At 49.6% G+C, this 17030-nt stretch overlaps 1 protein-coding gene across 1 annotated transcript in view; it reads left to right on the plus strand.

The window, feature by feature from the left end:
- Window positions 1-16918, plus strand: part of TREH (trehalase) — a 24113-nt gene extending 7195 nt beyond the window's left edge. Inside the window, exons 2-15 of the mRNA XM_019647463.1 lie at window positions 11170-11270; window positions 11394-11538; window positions 11620-11707; window positions 12868-12968; window positions 13113-13205; window positions 13331-13447; window positions 13557-13679; window positions 13896-13945; window positions 14036-14230; window positions 14786-15003; window positions 15276-15387; window positions 15739-15851; window positions 16401-16454; window positions 16698-16918. Of these exons, the coding sequence (XP_019503008.1) occupies window positions 11170-11270; window positions 11394-11538; window positions 11620-11707; window positions 12868-12968; window positions 13113-13205; window positions 13331-13447; window positions 13557-13679; window positions 13896-13945; window positions 14036-14230; window positions 14786-15003; window positions 15276-15387; window positions 15739-15851; window positions 16401-16454; window positions 16698-16850 (1663 nt within the window). The 3' untranslated portion in view covers window positions 16851-16918. The remainder of the gene's footprint in view (window positions 1-11169; window positions 11271-11393; window positions 11539-11619; window positions 11708-12867; window positions 12969-13112; window positions 13206-13330; window positions 13448-13556; window positions 13680-13895; window positions 13946-14035; window positions 14231-14785; window positions 15004-15275; window positions 15388-15738; window positions 15852-16400; window positions 16455-16697) is intronic.
- The last annotated feature ends 112 nt before the right edge of the window (window positions 16919-17030 follow it).

The raw sequence follows: 17030 nt of genomic DNA on the forward strand, positions 1-17030 counted from the left end.
TTGCCCAGGAAGAGCGCAATGATGGTGCCAACTTGGGCCAGTGAAGCAATGTCCTCCACACTAGACTGAAGAACAAAAAGGACAGCAACTTGTCTGTTCCCCTTCTCCCAATTCCCCAGAGCTGTTCCCCTCCCCCAATTCCCCAACAAAAATCTTTAAGAAAAAAAAAAAGAAAGGTGAGTAAAGCAAACATTTATGGGGGCAAAACAAAGGAGGAAGAGAAAGGGGGAGAGTCCAGGGACTCATCCCAGCAGAGTGGAAATCTTTAAGCAGTTACTAAGAAATGGAATGAATAAAGCAGCTGTTGATAGGGTGAAAACAAAGGCTTAATGCAGCACTCTTAGATGTTGAGTGGACCAATGCGAGCCCCTATAGGCCTCCCAAAATGGAAGGGTCCTAAATGAATCTGCTTTTTTTGCCCTACTTTGGAGGAATTTGGAAAACTGCAAGGCAAAGATGACAATGAGAAACCTGATTTCCAATCTGCTGGGGCAATTGTCCTGAAATTTAATCAGCATAAAGATAGATGAAAGGGTCAGGGCCCCTTAGCTCTATCTCCTGCTGGGACTCAAAGACTTATGCATATGAGTGGGCAAAATGGTCAGAGGGTAGGGAAGTTTCTTGGACTTTGTGATATGGGAACCCTAGGCACTGTGGTACCAAAAACCACTAAAAGGGGCTACAATCAGCTTGAGAGGATATAGGAATGCAAGAGTTCATAGGATTAAGGTTCAGATGAAAATTGGAATGTTTAAACAGACTTTGTGTCAAATGGTTGCTTCTCCTTCATCTGAATGTTTTGTAGGTATTTTTTTTTCATGCGGGAGTTGAACCGGCAACCTTGCTGTTAAGAGTGCACGCTCTATCCACTGAGCCATCTGGGCGGCAGCTCAGCTCAAGGTGCCCCTGAATGTTTTATAAGACTGGTTATTATGTCTGACTGGGGAACACTTTGCTTATCCAATACTGTAAAACCAAAATCTGTTGGTGAAATCCTAAAGGGGCCTCAGTTGGGAATGCAAGGGTTGATGGGACTAAGGCAAAAGCTTGGATGAAAATTGGTATGTTTGAACAGCTTTTATGTGAAGTGGTTGCATCTATTTTTATCTGAATGTGTTACAGGGATGGATATTGTGTCTGACTGGGGAACGTTTCCACTATCTGAAATTATAAAACAAAAGGTGGGCTGGCCGACGGCTCAGTTGGTTAAAAGTTGGCTTAAGAGCACAAGCTCTGAGCAACAGGGCCACTGGTTCAATTCCCACATGGGCCAGTGATGCTGCGCCCGAGCTGAGCTATCCCTGAGCTGCCAACAGGTGGCAGGATGGCTCAGCTGGTGTAACAACAAGATTGCCTGTTCGATGGTGGGCTACGAACAACTAAGACTGAACTTGGCACCTTGAGCCGAGCTCCTGCCCGGATCGCTCAATGGATAGGGTGTGCGCTCTTAACAACAAGGCTGCTGGTTCGACTCCCGCATGGGATGGTGGCTACACCTACCTGTAAATAAGATTGAACACAGCACCTTGAGCTTAGAGGCCACAAGCTGCCGGATGGCAACTGGCGCCCTCCACAACGATCCCCTTCCCCAATTCCCCAACACTGTTCCCCTCCCCCAATTCCCCAATAAAATCTTAAGAACAAACAAACAAACAAAAAACCAAAAGGCATATAAATCCATCCATCAAGCAATATTAATCAGACATTGCAAATGATTACCAATAAGGTTGTCCAAGTCCACACAAACTGTAGACTTCTGTGAAGTATAATCTGGGGCTTACAGCAAAAGCCTTTCAGCACCTCCCAGCATGACTGCTGAGACTTTGGACTAGAGAATTTCTATCTGAGAGGCAATTATTATCATGCTGTCAGATATTAATTGAAACTGCCCCAAGGGTTCCATAGTGTAATGGTTAGCACTCTGGACTCTGAAACTGCCCCTGTGACTGAAAGACATAAGATAATCTTGAAACCTAAAATACCCGTAATATCTTGGGTGATATTGGAGAAATGCCCTAAGAGGGTGGGAAGTGCCCAGAAAAGTTCCATAATAAAATGGAAATGGCATATGCAGGGGCATGCTACTAGGGGAATGTACAGTTACTCAGTGTATTCAAGAGCAGGTACTCTTTTCCCCGAGGACTGACTTTAAAACCACCTGAGGAGCAGCTGGACTCTATTGTTACTTGGGTAGTGCCTTGTAAACAGCTCTCAATTGACCAACAAAGAGCTGCTTGGTTTATGGATGGCAGTTCTACGGTGAACAGATAGCTACTGTTTGGAAGGCTGCCACTCTGATTAAAGATTATAAAACAAAATCAGCTTGGTAAGCTGAATTACATACTGTTTGCCTCTGTGTTTGGGTTTTCACATACTCTTACTCAGTGATCAATGGCCTGGCCATATCGTCAGGCAGAAGGGCACTTGGAAAACTGGTCTGTATTGGTGTAGCATTAACTCCTGGTTGTTCGCAGAATGTAGAAGAATTTATGAGACTCTACAAGAGTAAGAAAAGATTTATTGAAAGTCAAAAAGAGAGAGAGAGTTCTGTTTGGAGCTGGCAGAAGAAGTTTAGCCAGGGCAGTCTGAGAGAAACAGCTGCTGAGACAGAGGGGTAAGAGAGATACTGGCAGAAGTTTTCCAGGGCAGAGTCTGACGAAGACAGCTGCCCCGATGAGAAGGAGTGCTCAGGTTTTATATTTTTCCACGCAGGATGTGGAGTGCGTATCAGCTTGCAGGGGGGCTGCCATTACAACTCTCTTCTCTTGTTAACTGTCCTGTTTCCATCTATGATGGATGTCAGCTTGCAGAGGGTTGCTGTTGCAATTGGGACCGGTTCTATTCCCACCTATGATGGATGTAAGGTGCTTGTCAGCCTGCAGGTACCAGGGGATTCAGAGCCAAGTGGTTAATGTTTAGCTCACCCCTGCTAGCCCACAAGCTCACTCCTGTTAACTCTTTGTCTGTCCCATCCTGCCAGCTCACAAGCCCGCTCCTGTTAACTCTTTACTTATCTCATCATGGTCTATAAAAACAATAACCTTACGTGGCACAGTCCTATGGAAATCACCATGGGAATCTGAGTGGTGCATTAAAGTAGAACATATTGATGCCCCTTAGAAGGACCTCCTTCTTTGGAAGGTAACTGGAGCCAGAAAATGGGTATCCCAGTGTACTCATGTGAGGTAACCACTTGGGCTCCTGAGCTGAGTGGACATTTGGAGGTTGCAGCAATGCAGAGCTGGGCTGAATATTCCACTTGTACTCTCTGAAGCACAAAATGCCAATAAGAACTGTTCTGTCTGCCAAAAAGAGAGACAGACTACAGATGGCTGTGGGGCAGAGTCCCTAGGGGAAAGGACATGCATATAGCTAGCAAGCAGGACGATGCTGGTAGACATAGAAGGCTAAAAATGGATCCTGAGAGGAACAGACATCTACTCTGGACTGGGCTTTGCATACCCAATGGTAAATACAAATACTCAAAGTATTATAAAAGGACCAGAAGACACTGAAACAATTTGGACAACTGAGTTACATTTCTTCAGACCAAAGAACACACTTTAATACACAGAGTAACAGTTTGATGAAGAATTGGAATAAACAATTAAAACATTGGTTGTCTAAAACAAGGGGAGATACAGGTATGAAGGGCTGGCTTACACACCTTCACAAGTGTGTGGTCACACTCAACATGAGGGGTCAAGGAAAGGTCCCTACTAGAGAGATTCCTCTGCTTCTCTTTGGCAACCTATGGAACAGGGGTGGAGAGGATATTGGTATAACTATACGATTCTTCCCATGGGATGAAGATGATGGTACAACTATTCTTTTTTCTTTCTTCCCACAGCTCTTCAACTTTTTTCCCCCTACCTGTTGTGGTGGTCCCAGGACCAAGATTGCAGCTATAAGTGACAGAAGCAGCGACGATCCCTAAGCAAGAAACTGTAATTATGCCTTTAAACCATTATGTCAGAATCCCTAAGAGGCTGATGAGGCAGGTTGTACCTACACCCCACCTGGCTAAATTGGGTGTCAGTGAAAGCAGCTGTATTGCCGAGTGGTAGGAATCGCCCACTCAGCCTGGACTATGTAACCCTATGCTATACGAATGGGAGAGGACTGTGGGGGAGGCACTTTCAAAATTGGTATTGCTGCTGGCAATCTGGACCAGCACAATGGCCAAAACTAATGTCTTTTGCAAAGGTGGGAAAGTTTGGATATAAATGGAAAGAAGGAGAAATAGTAGTTGAGGGTAAAGGAATGAATAAATGGATTAATAATAAATGCAATGAAGAAAATCCACTATTATATTAATACTTTAAAAGAGTCTCAGAGCAAGAAATGATATCGCCCCTTAGCTCAGTTAAACAGGTGCCTGAAAAGGTGAAAGTATACATTGCTGAGACCACTCCTACTTTAGAACCTGACAAGATTGTGTGGAAGCCTGCAAACCTAAGTGGCCTCGCCCTGGGAAACATTTTGGTCATATGATATGATGATAAACTAGACTAATTATTAATGACTCTATGGGGCTCTAGTAATGTGCGAACATCTTTTGACTACTTTTCCAGGCTACATCTACCATAGTGTGATATGGTAAACACTGGCATTGTTGGTTAGATTATAATTTTTTTTTTAAAGATTTTATTGGGGAACTAGGGGAGGGGAACAGCGCTGAGGAATTGGGAAAGGGGAACAGACAAGTTGCTGTCCCTTTGTTCTTCAGTCTAGTTGTGGAGGACGTCGCTTCACTGGCCCATGTTGGTATTATCATTGCGCCCTTCCCAGATGAGGCAGATCAGTTGCCAGCCACTGGACAGTCACTCAAGGCGGCTCTCGGCAGCTCACGCCGGCTGCCAGCCACTCACGATAGCTTATGGCAGCCCACTGCAGCTTCACTGCAGCCTACGCCATCGCCGGTGACTCATGGCAGCCCAGCTCCAGGTCGAGCTGTTGTTCACCATCTTAGCTGTAGAGGGCGCAGCATCACTGGCCCATATGTGGGATCTGAACAGGGGCCCTGCTGCTCAGAGCTGGCATCCCAAGCCAACTCTTAACCAACGCGCCACTCGGCTTACCTGATTAGATTATAATATTAATGTTGATGGTTAAAGGTGTTGAGAAATTGAATTAAAAGCCTCCTATCCCTATCCTACACTAGCTCTACATGTTAGGTATACACATGTTGATAAAACAACTATTGTTTTATCTATTATATAAATGCTATACCAAATGTAGATGCTCAAACAGGTGTGACTGTTTTACTATAAGGGACCCATGGCCAAAGACCAGGGGTGGCCTGGTGTGTAACAACGAATTTGTCTTTTTATCTCATTTCCATACATGTATCCTCTAAGCTCTTGGAATTTCCCAAGTGATAAGAGTCTTTGGTATTCAGGGTGGTCTCTGATAGTTTATGTTAATGAGGTGACTCTTGGTGAGGGGGAGACCTAGATGAGTCATGCTAATGAGATGACTCAGGATGGGGGCAGGCCATGCCAGAAAAACCACGTGATTGGGGGTTGGGGCTTTGGGCCACAGGGAGGAGACGGGGGCTGGAGATTAAGTTCAATCATGTGGCCAATGATTCAATCAATCCTACCTATGTAATGAGACCCTAATAAAAACTCTGGACATCAAAGCTTAGTGGAGATTCCTGGTTAGTGAACACATCAATGTGCTAGGAGGGTAATGATTCCTGATTCCATGGGGAGAGAACAAAGAAGTTCTGTGTTCAGGACCCTCCCAGACCTCACCATACATGTCTTGTGAAAATGAACAGAATGAGGGCTGGCCGAGTGGCACGATGGTTAAGAACTGGCTTGGGATGCCAGAGGGCCCCGGTTCGGATCCCACATATGAAGGCTAGTGACACTGTCCTCCACAGCTAAGATGCTGAACAACAGTTCAACCTGGAGCTGGGCTGCCATGAGTCGCTGGCGAAGGTGTAGGCTGCAGCCCCTGTGGCAGTGGGTTGCCATGGGCTACCGTGTGTAGCCAGCAGCCAGCGTGAGCGGCCAGCAGCCACAGTGAGAGGCTGTCCAGAAGCCGGCGACTGATCTGCCTCACCCGGGAAGAGCGCAATGATGGTGCCAACTTGGGCCAGTGAAGCAATGTCCTCCACAACTAGACTGAAGAACAAAAAGACAGCAATTTGTCTGTTCCCCTTCCCCCAATTCCCCAGCAGTGTTCCCATCCCCCAATTCCCCAATAAAAATCTTTAAAAAACAAACAAACAAAAATGAACAGAATGAGGGCAGTTTCATTAGAGAATGTGCCGTTAAGCCTGTGGAGTCTGCACTAACTTCAGGTGGTTACAGTCAGAATTGAATTCAGTCCACCACCCCTCTGGCCCTTGGTCTAGGCTCTCTTACAGAAAACCCATCATATTTGTCTGAGCATCTGCATTTAGTATAACGATTACATAACACAGCAATTATATCAGTATGACTATGCCTAACATTTGGAGGAGCCAGTGTGGATTTAAAGGGATAGATTTAAAGAAGCAAGTAATCTGGCTTATAAAACCTTTATATACATTTTCACATTTTTGTTCTAATTTGATTACTCATTTCCATCCTTGATATGCCACTACTTGTAATCTTATAATAAACTTGTGCAGAACTACTTAGCATAGAAATTAGCTAGATCAGCCAGTCTTTTTCAACTGGTATTACATTCTGACAAGGCTTTAACTCGATCTCCCAACATATTTAATCATCAAGATCAGTATTATCATATGGCTTATTTATATAAGGTAGTTGAATTGTACCAACAGCAGTGTTATACCATATCCTAGTATGGTTATAGTACAATTCAGTTTTATTACAAAACAAATCTGTAAGAATTACAGAGGTATTTTCTATGCCTTCCCAATGAAATCAAACCTTGCCCATATACCAAATATTGTTACAGACAGGCATCATTACTAGTGGCCATGATTTGTAATTGTTATTTACTATTTCTGGGTTCCAAGTCAGCTGGAGGCCAAACCAATTGGACTTGGAGGCTGATTCTGAGATTGATTTCCATTGGGGTATGTCTTCTCCTGACCTATTCTTGGACCAAGGGCAGTCATAGTGCATCAATATAAAATACAAGTGTCCCAGAAAACTGTCATAGGTTCACAGGTCCATAACATTCCCGTGAGCCTCAGCAGCTAATATGGAGAGCCGTCGCACCATGGCTACTTTGGCTTCAATCAGCATTAAGATAGTTAAGAGATCTTGTTGCGCGAGGGTACAAACCTTTTCCCAGTGCTGTCCCTAGCATTATCCAGCATTAATTGTTGCCTTGTCCTGGCCACTTCGCTATATAGCCTCATCATCTTTCCAGGCTGACTCCCACCTTTTTCTTTCCATCTGGAAAAGAACTTCTAATCTGCTTATTCTAATTAATAAATATATTTCCTCTGAATGCCTCTCTTCGTTAAAAGCAAATTCAGTTTGTTCCACAATGGGTGACCTGACTCCCCCAAAGCCCTTTTCTATCTCATGGGCTAATGATGTTGAACCCACCATGAGTGTTGTTATCATTGTGGACTAAGGGCCTGAGTGCAGTTAGGATACCTGTTTTGTACCCAGAAATGGCAGGTCCCCTATCTAAGGTTAGATTGGTGGTAGTCACACCTAGAAGTATTTATTCTGAGGATGCCATAAGGCCTCCTATTGCCTTCCTTGTCTCGGGATGGGGCTGGTCCCCAGGAGACTTTGGATGTACCATGTGATGCCTATTGCTTTAATTCCACAAGAAACTAATTTTTTTTCCTATTCTGTTTAACAGCTTTCTACAAAAACAAGGGTGATGTGCATTTATGCATATAGCTCAGTGACACATGGGTCTTGCCACTGCTCTATTTTGTCCATTAAAATCAGGGACCTTTCTAAGCATTTGATAGTCAAGGTTTATAGTTACAGAGTTAATAGTCAGCCAGGAGTTGTAAACCACACAGTCCAAAGACCCAGTAGGGAGTAGCTCCCAGAAATTCCTTCCCAAGTGATAGCCTTTGTAGTAGGTGTAACCTGAAAACTTGAGTAAAAAGACACTGGCACATTCCTAGAATTCCCTTCAGTTGTCAACAACTAGTCTAGCTTATATCCTAAGATGAAAATGCCTCTCAGAGCAATGCTACTCAGATTTACGGGCTTTCTTTCATTCAGCTTTTTGGGTTCCAAAGGCAGGTGTGGTCATGGCAAATCATATGGCTTCACCATTTCAGGCATCTGGTATAATTGTGCTAAAGACAATAATAACCTCTTGCTCTGAGCCTGTCCCCAGGCACCAGTGTAATGTTGGATTTCCCATTTTTGTTGCATACCGATTTATTTATCCCTTTACCCCCAGCTACTGTTTCTGTTTCTCCTCTCCATTTGTCACTGATTTTTACTAAACTTTTCCATCTTTGCAAGAGACATTAGGTTTGACCATTGTGCTGGTCCAGATTGTCAGCAGTAATACCAATTTTGAAAGTGCCTCCCCCACAGTCCCCTCCCATTCGTATAGCATAGGGTTACATAGTCCAGGCTGAGTGGGCGATTCCTACCACTCGGCAATACAGCTGCTTTCACTGACACCCGATTTACATAGTTACATTTAAACAAACAGGGAATGAAAAGAAATCCTGATCTAACAACAACAAAAATTTACATTTTTTTGCTTAAGGATCATCCCTGCTTCTATCACCACAGTTGCAGTCCTGGTCCTGGGCCACTGCATCAGGTAGGAAAAAAGTAAGTCAAGATGATGTGGAAAAGAGTTGTGTAGTCCTACCAGCAACCTCTCCCACCCCTTCTTTCCAGATCCCCAGAAAAGCAGAGGAATCTATCCAATGAGGACCCTCTCTTGACTCACCTCATGTTGAGTGTGAGCATACACTTGCGAGCCCTTCATGCTTTTATCTCTCCCTATTTTAGACAACAAATATTTCAATTGTCCTTTCCAAGGCTCCACTCTGAGGATGATATGCAACATGATATGTCTATTTGACATGATATCTCTTGGCCCATTGTTGGAACTATAGGTTGTCCAAACTGGTATAGTATCTTCTGGTCCAATATAGTATTTTAAGCATTTTCATCTACAACCAGCTACTTTAATGGCCTTTTAAATTCCCATAGTGATTTCCTTAGGATTATGCCCCATATGGGCATCCTTTAATAGGACAGTTTTCACAACCCATCTCCCCGGCCATTGACCACTGCCCCCACAAGTCAATAAAAACTCAAACATAGGGCCGGCCAAGTGGTGCGATGGTTAAGAACTGGCTTGGGACGCCAGAGGGCCCCGGTTCGGATCCTACATATGAGGGCCAGTGACACTGCCCTCTATAGCTAAGATGCTGACCAACAGCTCAACCTGGAGCTGGGCTGCCGTGAGTCGCTGGCGATGGCGTGGGCTGCAGTCCCTGTGGCAGTGGGTTGTTATGGGCTACCGTGTGTAGCCAGCAGCCAGCGTGAGCGGCCAGCAGCCGCAGTGAGCGGCCGTCCAGAAGCCGGCGACTGATCTGCCTCGCCCAGGAAGAGCGCAATGATGGTGCCAACTTGGGCCAGTGAAGCAACGTCCTCCACAACTAGATTGAAGAACAAAACGACAGCAACTTGTCTGTTCCCCTTCCCCCAATTCCCCAGCACTGTTCCCATCCCCCCAATTCCCCAATTAATAAAAAAATCTTTAAAAAAAAGTATAAAAAACAAACAAACAAAAAAAACTCAAACATAGGGGCTTTTATTTTTCAATCCTTCTATCACTGCAAGGGAAACAGCATGCAATTCAGGCCCCTGAGATGATTTGTTCTTATGTTTGCCAAAGCTTTCCATCAGTCAGAATGCAGTAGCCTTGGGCCGGCCGAATGGCTCAGTTGGTTAAGAGTGTGAGCTCTGAGCAACAGGGTCACCGGTTCGATTCCCACATGGGCCAGTGAGCTGGGCCCGAGCTGAGCTGTCCCTGAGCTGCCAACAGGTGGCAGGATGGCTCAGCTGGTGAGAGCACGTGCTCCTAACAACAAGGTTGTCGGTTCAACTCCCTCATGGGATGGTGGGCTACGACACCCGCAACTGAGATTGAACATGGCACTTTGAGCTGAGTTGCCCTGAGCTGCCTATGCGCGGCTGGATGACGACTGGAGTTGGAGCTGAACTAGCTGCCCCCTCCACAACTATGATTGAAAAACAACTTGGCTGTTCCTGTTCCCCAATTCCCCAATAAGATCTTTAAAAAGGACAAAAAAAAAAAAAAGGAATGCAGTAGCCTTACAAACAAGATACTGTCTGGCCACTTTGGAATTGCCATCAGTAAACCAAGAGCTTTTTGTTGGTCAGTAGAGAGCTGTTCACAAGGCAACTTATGGTGCTCCTTGGGTCCTTCCAAAGTCTCGGCCCTGTGAGAAAAGAGGCCATCTGCTCCAAAGCATATCCTTGCATTCCCTGAGTAGCATGTTCTTGTGTAAACCATTTCTATTTTATTAAGGAATCCTTTGCGAGCACTGTCTTCTTTATCAGAATATTTCTGTGACATCACAGAAGACATTATGGGTATTTCAGGTTTCAGGAATATTTTATTTCCTTCAGTCACAGAGGCAGTTTCAATCAACACCCAATAGCAAGCTAGTAAGTGTTTCCCTAGTGACATATATCATACACTGCGTCTGGAAAATTTCCAGTCCAAAATCTCAGCAATTGCTATTGGGTGCAACTCATAGATTTTTTCCATAAGCCCGTCTGATCAGGTCTGCACAGGGCAACTGTACAGAGAATTGGTCCATCCTATTCTAACATGTCGCTGATTGAAGTGGTAACCTCCTTCTGTCTACTAGGTATGCTATACTGTTTCAAATTAACAACTAAAGTGGGCTCGCTCAGGCAATCGCTTAGATCCTTTACTGCACAAGGGCCTTCCTCATTCTCTCAGCCTTGTATGTCACCAACACCCACAAACCCCTACCACCCATGTGCGCACACACGCACACACACACACACACACACACACGCGCGCGCGCGCGCACACACACGGGCGCGCACACACACATACACACACACAGGCACACACACACGGGCGCACACACACACGGGCACACACACATACAGGCCTTGTCAAGCACAGGGCATATGCCCCAGACTCTAGCTTTTCTTCTCCCCTAATGGTATGGCCCCTCCCCAACTCTCTCGGCAGCCAGATTTACTGCCATGGGGAGCTCCTGCACCAAGTTCAGATGGCCAAGCTCTACCAGGACGACAAGCAATTTGTGGACATGCCACTGTCCTCAGCTCCAGGTGAGACACCTGGGGGCCCCACCTTCTCCTGGACCTTCCACCAAAGATGGCAAGGGCCAGGCCTCTGATGAAGGAGGGGGCTCATGGGGTTCCATCAATCCCTCTCGGCTTCCTGTTCCTCAGAACAAGTCCTGCAGCGCTTCAAGGAGCTGGCCAACACCCACAACAACAGCATCCCCCAGCAGCAACTGCAGATGTTCCTCAAAGAACATTTCCAGGCCAAGGGGCAGGAGCTGCAGCCCTGGACCCCTGAGGACTGGAAAGACAGGTACAAGCCTGGACAGGGAACAGGAGACGGCCCTTCAAACGGGCTGACTCCCTGAACCCTGTGGGACTGGTGTTTTTCCAGCCCCCAGTTCCTACAGAAGATCTCCGACCCCAAGCTGCGAGCCTGGGCAGGGCAGCTGCACCAGCTCTGGAAGAAACTGGGAAAGAAGGTATGAGGGGCCCAGGCCTTCCCCAGGGCCTGGAAAGAGGAATGGAGCTAGAAGGGGCAGGGATACACCAGCCTGGGGATGGGACTAATTTCCTGAGAACACAGCCCCTCACCTCCTGGGTCCTTGAACAAAAGATCTCTAAAAAAATTTCTGAAAGGAAGAAAGGCTACATCTGCTTCTAATCCTCACCTCCCCCCTGAAGCCCTCCCAACTTCCCCCCACCCTCACCCCCAGGCAAACCTAGCCGGTTCTGCCACCTCCAGCCTGCCCAGTCCTTCCTCTAACACCATGTGCTAGTTGCTCACTCTCGGGCTGGGCTCTCTCTTCCCGGAGCTCCTCAGGCCAGGCCTCTGCTCAGGAATGATCCGCTGCTACTGCTGATTGTGGCCCAGCCCTGTGAGCCGCACTGTCCTTTCATTGGCATGTTCTCTCCTTTGTCTCAGAGAGGGCAGCGGTTTGCCCAAGCTTGCACAGCACCTGTCCTCCCGCCGGGCCCCCCAGGCCCTGGCACCCACAGGCAGAGTCGTGTTCTGGGCTCCTTGGCTAGTGTGGGCTGCTTCCCGCCAGCCCCTGCACCAACAAACCCAAGCCCCATTCCATTGCTCCCCTCAAAGCCTCTCTCCCACTAAAACCACACTCACTCATACAGAACTAGCAGGAAAGGAACAGAGCAAATACCTGACACGGACACACAGCAAACCCCCCTCTGGTCCTACCTTGCTCTCCCTCGGCCACATTCATTCACATCCGACTCACTGGGGAAAGGGTCCTAGGCCAGAGAATGGGGGGCCCTGTGTCTCTGGGCCTGGCTTGGTGGTGGCAGCAGAGATTCGGAAGGCAAGGGAAGCCGGAAAAAATGGTCCCCTACTTGGGTCTTAGTAGTGGCGGCCGCTTTGTGAGCACCTGCTGGTGCCGGGCTGAGTGGTCAGGGCTCCCACACACCATCGCGCTCACCTGTGGGGGTGAGCAGACCAGGTTCCCAGAGGCCCAGGTTTTGAACAAACTCACAGAGCCGGACAGTAGCAGAGCAAGACCCAAGCCCAGGCTGACTGGCTCCAAAGCCTGCAGCTGCCAGGGCCTCAACCGCCCCAGCCCCCTCCATCCTCCGCTCTGTGGGAAAGTGGGGGGTCTAGGCTCCCTGTGCCCTCTCTTCTGACTAGGTGAAGCCAGAGGTCCTCCACTACCCTGAGCGGTTCTCTCTGATCTACTCACAACACCCCTTCATTGTGCCCGGCGGGCGCTTTCTCGAGTTCTACTACTGGTAAGCGGCCAGGGGCTGCAGGGATGGGAGTGGTGGGGAGCCCAGGGCCAGTGGGTGGCCTGAGCAGGATGGGGCACCCTGATGTGACCTGGGTGTGCAGGGCAGAGAGTGGTGGGGGGATGCCTGAGCTGTCCCTTTTCCCAGGGACTCCTACTGGGCGATGGAGGGTCTGCTCCTCTCTGAGATGCCTGAGACGGTGAAGGGCATGCTGCAGAACTTCCTGGACCTGGTGCAAACGTAAGAGGGGGCCGGGCACCTCGAGGCCGGGGTGGAGGGGAAGCAGGTGCCATGGGCTCAGAGCTGGATCAGCCTTGGCGCTGGTGGCGGGGCAGGGACATGTCAGCAGGCTTCCTTCTTGGCAGCTATGGACATGTTCCCAACGGGGCCCGCGTGTACTACCTGCAACGCAGCCAGCCCCCACTCCTGACCCTCATGATGGACCGCTACGTGACGCACACCAATGATACCGCCTTCCTACGGTGGGGACCCCCTCCCTGTGCTTCCCTACAGGCCCCCCACATCTGAGACCTCCCGGGGTGGGACTGGGGAGGTGTGCCTGAGCTGAGGTGGTGCCTGGCTCCACCCCAGGGACAATATTGGGACCCTAGCCTTGGAATTGGACTTCTGGACTGAGACTAGGAACATCTCTGTGAGCTTGTGGGAAAAGAGCTACGTCCTGAATCGCTATTATGTCCCTTATGGGGGACCCAGGTAAGGAACCTCCTGGCCAGCATTTGAGTGTCACCAGGCCCCTGGGCAGGAGGGCAAGTGACTTAGCCCCACCTCTCTGATGGCGAGACTGACAGCACTGGAGAACCCAGGGCTGTCGGCCCCAAGAGCAGCTGAGTCAACTTGGCTCAACCTCCAACTTGGGTACAGAGAGCTCAGAGCCTCCTAGTGCCAGGCTATCCACTCTCCTCTTGCCAGGCCAGAGTCTTACAGCAAAGACGCAGAGCTGGCAGACACATTGCCTGAAGGTAAGCAGCAACAGGGGGGAGGGGGTCGAGATGGGGCTGTGTGCCTGCAGCTGTGTCAGGCCCTGGTCTGCTGCTGCTTTGCCCTCACAGGGGACCAGGAGACTCTGTGGGCTGAGCTCAAGGCTGGGGCCGAGTCTGGTTGGGATTTTTCTTCCCGCTGGCTCGTTGGAGGCCCAAACCCCGACTTGCTGAGCAGCATCCGAACCAGCAAATTCGTGCCTGTTGACCTCAATGCCTTCCTGTGCCGGGCAGAGGAGCTGATGAGCAACTTCTACCTCAGCCTGGGTGAGCAGGCCAGCAGGAGGGGAGAAAGGCGGGTGCCTGTCCAGCTTAGGTCCCTGCCTCAGCCTTGACAATAGAGATGGAAGTAGGACCTTGGGTGAAGGGCCGCCACCCTCCTAACCTGCTCAATACCTCACCCCTAGTGTAGCCAGGGCAGGAAGACAAATGAAGCCCACTTGTATTTTCACTTCCCTCTTCTTACTGGAAAGGCCTTCTAGGGCCTATGAGAGGACACCCTAGTCCACACATTCAAAGTCCCTCCGTCCCCTCTCCCCAGACAGCTGTCCTTTGACTCCCTCAGGGGTAGGGGATCCAATCCAGCCAGTGCCTTCCAGAGGACGGACCCAGAGAACAGGACAGTGCAGGTCCTGAGAGCCAGCCATACAGGGCCATTGCTCAAGGAACGCCAGGTCCTAGAGGCCTAAAATGTAGTGGGCTCTCAGTGGTGGGCATGTCCCCTTGGTGCTCAGGACTTCTTAGCCCTTGGGGAGGACAACCAGAAGAGACCAAGGTAGACCTCTCCAAGTTCCCAGGGCTCTAAAGGCAGTGTCACCCCAGGGAATGCCTCTCAAGCCATGAAGTACAGAAACTTGCGGGAACAGCGCTTGGCCGCCCTGAAGGCCATCCTATGGGATGAGGAGAAAGGTGCCTGGTTTGACTATGACCTTGAAAACGGAAAGCAGAACCAAGAGTTTTACCCATCCAACCTCGCTCCTCTCTGGGCCGGCTGCTTCTCTGACCCAGGTGTCGTGGACAAGGCTCTGAAATACCTGGAGGTGAGGCGGGCAGCAGGCGGGCTGGTACACTGGGCACAGGACCACCTGTTCTCTCCCTGACTCTTGAGCAGTGACTTCTGGCAAGTGACAGCCTCTCCCTCCTGCTGCCAACCCTCCGTCTTAGCCTGAGCCCCGATGCAGCCACCACAGGGGGCAGCTGTGAGCCAAGAAGAGAAGGCCAGAAAAGGGACATCTGGCTTTAGGAGGGCCCAGCCTCCTGGCTGCCCGCCCAGCCCCCACCCACAGTCGTAGTAATGTCTGGAACCTTCCAGGACAGCAAGATCCTGACCTACCAGCATGGGATCCCAACCTCTCTCCGGAAGACAGGCCAGCAGTGGGACTTCCCCAATGGCTGGGCCCCCCTGCAGGACTTGGTCATCAGAGGTAGGAGGCAGGGATAGGGCATAGCCCACGGCCTTATCCTGTGGGGGTAGAGGGTCGGCCGCCCTCTACCGGGTACTGGGGAGGTGTGAACAAAGGATGTGGGGGCCCCTCTGACTCTCCTGCTCTCTCGGCTTCCCACTCAGCAAACATTTACGTCCACCCCCACCTGTCAGGGGACTCAGCCCTCCTCTCCCTCCAAACCTGGGCCCTGGATTAGAGCAGATTGGCCTGTGGCTCCAGGGAGGGCTCAGGGCCCTCTTTCCCTCCTTGAGGAGAGTTAGACTCGGGCCTCTGCTCCCCCTGAGATGGAGGCCCTGGAGATTCAGGGTCCTGCTTCGGGATGGGGTCTAGGTCTGGCCAAGTCTCCTTCACCCAGGACCCAGGAAGTGGCTTTCCAGCTGGCGCAGAATTGGATCCGAACCAACTTTGATGTCTACTCCCAAAAATCAGCCATGTATGAGAAGGTGAGCTGGCCCTGAGCCCTGTCCCACCAGTCTTCCTCCCCATGGCGGTGACATGGGGGGACCTGTCAGGCTTTGCAAAGCTCAGGCCCAGGGACAGTGGCGGCACCCAGTGGCTATTCTTGGGCACTGCAGGGGTAAGAGCCACAGGCCAGAGCAGCTTCTCCCAAACGGGCTCCTATTTCTTGCTTCCTCTAGAGCAGGGGTTTGCAAACCGCGACTCTTGGGGTACATTTATCTCAAAAGTTTGCCGACCCTTGGAAGAGCCAATTCTGTCCCTCACAACAACTTAAAAATTATTCGAGAGCCATAAATATATTTTTACATAATCACCATTATGTGAATAATATCCTTTAAAAATTTTATAAATAAAACTATCATAGTTTTATTTTCATTTTCAATTTTACTTCAGAGCCTATGGCTCACGAGACCGCAGTTTGCTGATCCCTTGCGGCTCTTCCATCTCAAAAGTTTGTGAACCCCTGTCCTGGAGGGCTGGCCTGCGTGGGCTGGGGGTAGTACTGACCTTAGAGCTTGACCTCTTGTTCCCAGTATGATATCAGCAACGGTGGACAGCCGGGTGGTGGAGGGGAGTATGAAGTTCAGGTGAGTGAGCCAACAACCTACAGGGAACTATGGGCCTCTGCTGTCCCAACTGACCATGACCTCCCCTCTCTAGGCTGTTTCCTCCTATGTATGTAGGCCCACAGGGAGGAGCCCGACTGGCGCTCCTTGGTACTCCTGGGGCTAGGCAGGGCCAGAGCCTCTGGGTAGAGATCCCACAACCCCCTTAAAGGACCTGGGGACCTTCCCCTAAGGTCTGGCTTCACTGGCCATGCCTCTCTCCAGGAGGGGTTTGGTTGGACCAATGGAGTAGCCCTGGTGCTCCTGGACCTCTACGGTGACCGGCTGAGCTCAGGGACCCAGACAGCTTTCCTGGAGCCCCACTGCCTCGCAGCTGCCCTGTTGCTTAGCTTCCTGTTCAGCCTCCTGCCACAGTGACGGGCCTCAGTGCTCCAGTTCCTCCTCTGGCTCCAGCTGCAGCCTCATTAAACTTGTGCATGAGTCTCTACCTTCTTCTGTCTCTTCACCCTCCATCCCAGGAGACCCCATGCCCTCCTATGCCCCCAGCCAATCCTTGGTCATCGTGGAGTGGGGGCAGAGTAGGGACCTGGAGGTCCT

The sequence above is a fragment of the Hipposideros armiger genome, unplaced genomic scaffold (assembly GCF_001890085.2).
Source record: "Hipposideros armiger isolate ML-2016 unplaced genomic scaffold, ASM189008v1 scaffold_111, whole genome shotgun sequence".
Lineage (NCBI taxonomy): Eukaryota > Metazoa > Chordata > Mammalia > Chiroptera > Hipposideridae > Hipposideros > Hipposideros armiger.